The sequence below is a fragment of the Aplysia californica genome, unplaced genomic scaffold (assembly GCF_000002075.1).
Source record: "Aplysia californica isolate F4 #8 unplaced genomic scaffold, AplCal3.0 scaffold00132, whole genome shotgun sequence".
Taxonomy (NCBI): Eukaryota; Metazoa; Mollusca; class Gastropoda; order Aplysiida; family Aplysiidae; genus Aplysia; species Aplysia californica.
In genome coordinates this window covers 886,973-892,018 of record NW_004797402.1, presented here as the reverse complement: position 1 = coordinate 892,018, position 5,046 = coordinate 886,973, and the positions used below count along the sequence as shown (strand labels likewise).

Genomic DNA, 5,046 nt, shown 5'->3' with positions numbered 1-5,046 from the left:
GTACAACCATGAAAAGGTTCAATAAAATATACACCTTCTGTCTGGAACGTTTTTTTATTATTAAGTGTTTTACGGCGCTTGCAACACAATAAGATTATTCATAAATGCTGAGTTAGAGGTGTTACAAGAGAATAAGAAACATTAATAAGAAAGAAGGAGAAGAGATAAGGACAATAGTTATTTTGCTTTAGTACAGTTTTACGGTGCTCGCAACTGCATAGAGTCATATGAGCGCCAAGGGGTGGATGTCAACAGAGAAGTGTAAACAGGGAATCAGACTTACTCTGCTCACCTCTCTAGCCTCAACAGCACAAAGTCTGCTGCGGCAATCAAGGCATCCCGGAAATAGTGGGTCACAAGAGTGTGACAAAAATACAAAATAAGTAGAGGAAAAAAAACGATAGTAAGGATGAGGTAAGAAAAAGCAGCAGTTCGCCCTATGTTGTTCCAGCACAGTATGAGCATGACATTGATGAATCAGCTGATTTACACTTCGGGATAACTGGTTTTGGCCCCAACGATTACTATAGAGCATGGGTTTTGGTTATACCGACGATTACTTCTGTTCTAAACAATTACTTTTCAACTCACATGCCGATTCTGTGATGTTTGACGCTCAATGAGCGAGAGATATCAAATTTGATAAAATAGCAGCTCATCTCTCGCTCTTTTGGATAAAACATCGATACCCAGTATTTAAGTCAGTATTGATATCCAGTAATCTTTGGGCCAATACCAGAGAATGCCATGTACACACTACCAAAGAGTCTACATAACAAGAGGGTCCACTCCTCTCTTTGAGCCAATTAAAAAACTCTCCTCAAAATTCGGTGGCGCCCTCTTCGCAAATACGCACCCTTTGCGAACAGAGTTAACCTACTTGTGTTAAAAAAATCAAAGTGAAACTTACAAGTTTTTGAATAAATAAAAATTCAAATTCGGAAGAACGCTTATTTAAAATGGTTACGCAGACAAAAAACCTCTTCCGGAAAAAAGGGTGACTGTTTTCTTCTTTTAATTTGACTTTGGAATGAAAGACGAGAGGTCATTGAAATAAAAAAAACCTAAAACTCTGCACTGAACGAACCCGAACAGCTAATGAACAGCAGTCGATCTGCGCACCCAAGGAGGTGCTATTCCTATTCTTCTTCTGGAGAAACGAAAAAGAGCTTGAAAACAGACTTCAGCGCTATCTGAAGCAAAGAGCGGACTTCCGGCGGACACTTTTTGTGCTGAGTGGACCATCTTGTTATGTACTATCTTTGACACTACACAGCGTACACGCCGAGGAAATGAGCGCACACAGTGACCCAGTCATGACCCAGTTCCAGGGTGGAATACACCAGGGGATGACCACGGTCCGTCACCTCACAGAAGAACAGCGCAGAGGACAGACGTCGCAGCGAGTCTGCGTCAATTCCTTTTTCCTCCACTTGCTGATCCACCGAGGCCCGAAGCTCGGCTATTTTCCTAACATTTCTGGAGAGCTCTCCCATCCGCTGGACATCTAGGGGGAATAACTCTGGCAGCAAAAGTTCAACGATGGAAAGAAGCGTGAGGATAGTGGACACTAGCAGCAGAATGTTCTCCGATGCTTGAGAACCTGAAAGGAATATGGAAAGGGGCAACCTTAGTGTACAGCGGAAAAGGAAATTCGCAATACAAATCACATTTCCACACCATAATCTCCACTCCCTTTTTTCCCCGCTCTCTCTCTCTCTCTCTCTCTCTCTCTGTCTGTCTCTCCCTCCCCCCTCTTTCTCTCTCTCCCACCCACCCCCTCCTCCTCTTTCTCATTGTCCCTCTCTCTCTCTCTCTCTCTCTCTCTCTCTCTCTCTCTCTCTCTCTCTCTCTCTCTCTCTCTCTCTCTCTCTCTCTCTTTCTCTCTCTCTTTCTCTCTCTCTCTTTTTTTCTCTCTCTCCCTCCCCCCTCTCTTTTTCTCTCTCTCTCTCCCTCCCCCTTTTTCTCTTTGTCCAAGACAACCACCTGTACTAGTGACCACTTCTCTTCTCCCTCTTTCATCTCTTTATATTAAAATGAAACTGCTCAAGACAATCACCTGTCTAAAACAACCCAGTTTTCTCCTTGACAATGCAGGACAGTCTTGAACAATTTCAACTAGATTAAGTTTCAGAATAAATTATGATATCAGCATAAAATTTACTATTTCTTCTCAGTATCTTTAACGCCTATTTAAACTCATACTCATGGATGTCAACTCAGAATTTCAACAAAGGGGAAACTTTCCGCGAGACTGCGACAGAAGACCATTTTCGCGAGGCACCTATTATTATTATACTGTTCAACCTTGAGTAGTGAAATAAAAACCATCAATTTATCAAAGCAAGGTTATTTCATACCAATTTGAGGGTTCGGGAGATAATTTCAAGTAAAAGAGTCACTTACCAAATATTTATAATCTTGAATATGTACAGAAAGTAGTGGCGCATTATTGGAAGGTGCCCCTCCCAGCAGTAGAGTTTAGCGGAGGAAATAGCAGTAGCGGAAATCCACTAAAGAGAGGATTATTGAGACCCATGATATTAGTCACTAAAAGTTAATGCTCTTCTGCAAAGGAGAACCAAGTTCAGAAAGCTAGAAAAAATCTCCAAAAAAAACAGAAACCTGTTGGATATTTTCTATGATTGTACCCAAGACCTCTGGATTACGAGTGAAGAGTTCTAATCTCTACATCAGGAAGATAACCAATACTTTTGTTGGATGGGACAAAAAACAAAATTAAAGTAGCTTAGGAAAGTTTATCGCTAGCAGGATATCAAACCAGCTGACGACTGGCACGAACAGCCAGCCAACCCTTTCATGGATGGATCCTGGAGAGGAGGGAGGGGCAGCTATATCATGTTGTAACACAGTACCTCCTGTTTTGATACCTATTCTCCAACCAAGTAACCAAGTAAGTAACGAAATCTAAAACTATGACAGCCACTCACCCCCTTTTAATTTTAGTAAGGTTTTACGGCGCTCGCAACTGTATAAGGTCATATGAGTGCCAAGAGGCGGATGTCAACAGACCACTATCAAGGCATCCCAAAAATAGCAGTTCACAAGAGAGAGACAAAAATACAAAAGCAGAAGAGGAAGAATTACGATAGTTAGGGTGAGGAAAGAAAAAGCAGCAGTTCTCCCTATGTTGTTCAAGCACAGTATGAGCACGACACTGATAAATCAGCCCATTTACAAGTCTACTGTGCATAAGAACACGTTAATATCCCCCCCCCCCCCCTTTTGGTAACGGCTTAAAGACAACGTCTGTCAGGCATCCCCAAGGAAAGCACTTCACAGCCCAAGGAAAGCACACTGCCCCCCCCCAAAGAAAGCACACTGCCCCCCCCCCCGAAAAAAAGCACACTGCTCCCCCCCCTAAAGAAAGCAGTCCCCAGCAGCACTGACCTAGTGAGGAGAGTCCACTGGCACGGAGAATGTCCACACATTTCTTGCTGTCCACTCCAAGAAGCTTGTCCAGCTGAGAGGAAAACTCCCAGTAGCCGGCCTGGGAGAAGGAAGGGTTGGGGAATGAGGAGGATGAGGAGAAAAGAAAGAAAGAAAGATAAAGACATTTTATTCATCCTCTAAACCCCCCCCCCCCCAAAAAAAAACCCCACAGAGATCAATATTTTGTCAAAATGCAACAATTCATAAATAAAAATCAGAAGCAAATAATAATTTTATCAAAATGCCACAATTCATAAATTATAACAATCAGAGATAAATATTTTGTCAAAATGCAACAGTTCATCTCAGCACTACTGGAAGATCTACTCTCCAAGTATAAGGAATCTTAAATAGTGAGAGACTTTAAGCTTTACACTCTAGCCCCAAAGCAGACGAGGAAACGCTCATTTTATCATACTGATGGCCATTATATCATACTGATGGCAATTTTATCATACGGATGTCCATTTTATCATAATTATGGCCATTTTATTATACGGGTGGCCATTATATCATACTGATGGCAATTTTACCATACGGATGTCCATTTTATCATAATTATGGCCATTTTATTATACGGGTGGCCATTTTATCATACTGATGGCCATTTTACATGAGACATCTAGTGCCGATGAATCTCTTTGGATAACTCGTCGTCATCAGGGATTTACAAGACAGGGGGGGTCATGGTTCATGTGTTCTTCAACCTATTGAGAAATGAGAAGTTGCAAACTGCATTTTGTGCGGTGTGCTGATAGAATGAGTAACTTCTTGCCATCCAATATGGTCAAAATTGTAGGTTTTCTATTGAAGCCATATTCTGTAACTAAATCCTGTCTTTTATTATGTCATACTTATAAACCGTAAAAATTTCACCAAAAACATGATGTATCTGTTTCATTCAGGTTTTAATTCGAGAAGTAACCCATTTTGTCAGCGTACTCTTCACATTTGGCGACTGGGGCCGTGGCTAGAGGAGGAGGGAGTTATTTATGGGGGGTTCACACAACGTGCTTCTGTACTGTCGAAATCGAATGTAAGCTGTTGGGAACCTGTCCCCGGGGTTTTATGCACCCCGCATAATTTATTTAGCAAAATTTGATAATTTTTTTCATAATTTCTGATATTTTCCTTTATCATTTTTAAATATTTTTTTAAAAAACCAAAATCGCACAATTTCCCACTTTTGAGCTGTTGGGGACGACCCCATCTCTGGACCTTTGCAGAAACCGACGTTTTCTTTATTTTCTTCTTCTTAGTTTGGTTTTAGTAGAGGTTTTACGGCGCTCGCAACTGCATACGGTCATATGAGCGCCAGAAGGGGTATTACAAGAGAGTAACAAACATAAAAAAGAAGAAGAGGAGATAAGGACGATAGATGTTCGATAGGAAAAAAGGAGCAAACCACACCAGGGCACCCGCCAATCGCCCACATTTTCTTTAGTGCCAATGCCAGCTCATGACAAACACACCGAACCCAAAAACTGATGAAGATGGACAGAGGTATAACAACTGTGCTGGCAGCCTGTTGCACAATTTGACAATACAAATGCAAACACACACAGACACGCACAAACACACACACCTACACCC

The 5,046-nt window shown here is 41.6% G+C and overlaps 1 protein-coding gene across 1 annotated transcript in view; it reads right to left on the bottom strand.

Annotated features, from left to right (window-relative positions):
• Window positions 1-954: 954 nt before the first annotated feature.
• The window catches only part of LOC101861203 (nuclear envelope pore membrane protein POM 121), a gene marked incomplete in the record, with an annotated part of 11,642 nt that continues 7,550 nt past the window's right edge, over window positions 955-5,046 (bottom strand). The window contains 2 exon segments of the mRNA XM_005096572.3: window positions 955-1,603; window positions 3,412-3,511. Coding sequence (XP_005096629.2) covers window positions 1,269-1,603; window positions 3,412-3,511 — 435 coding nt within the window.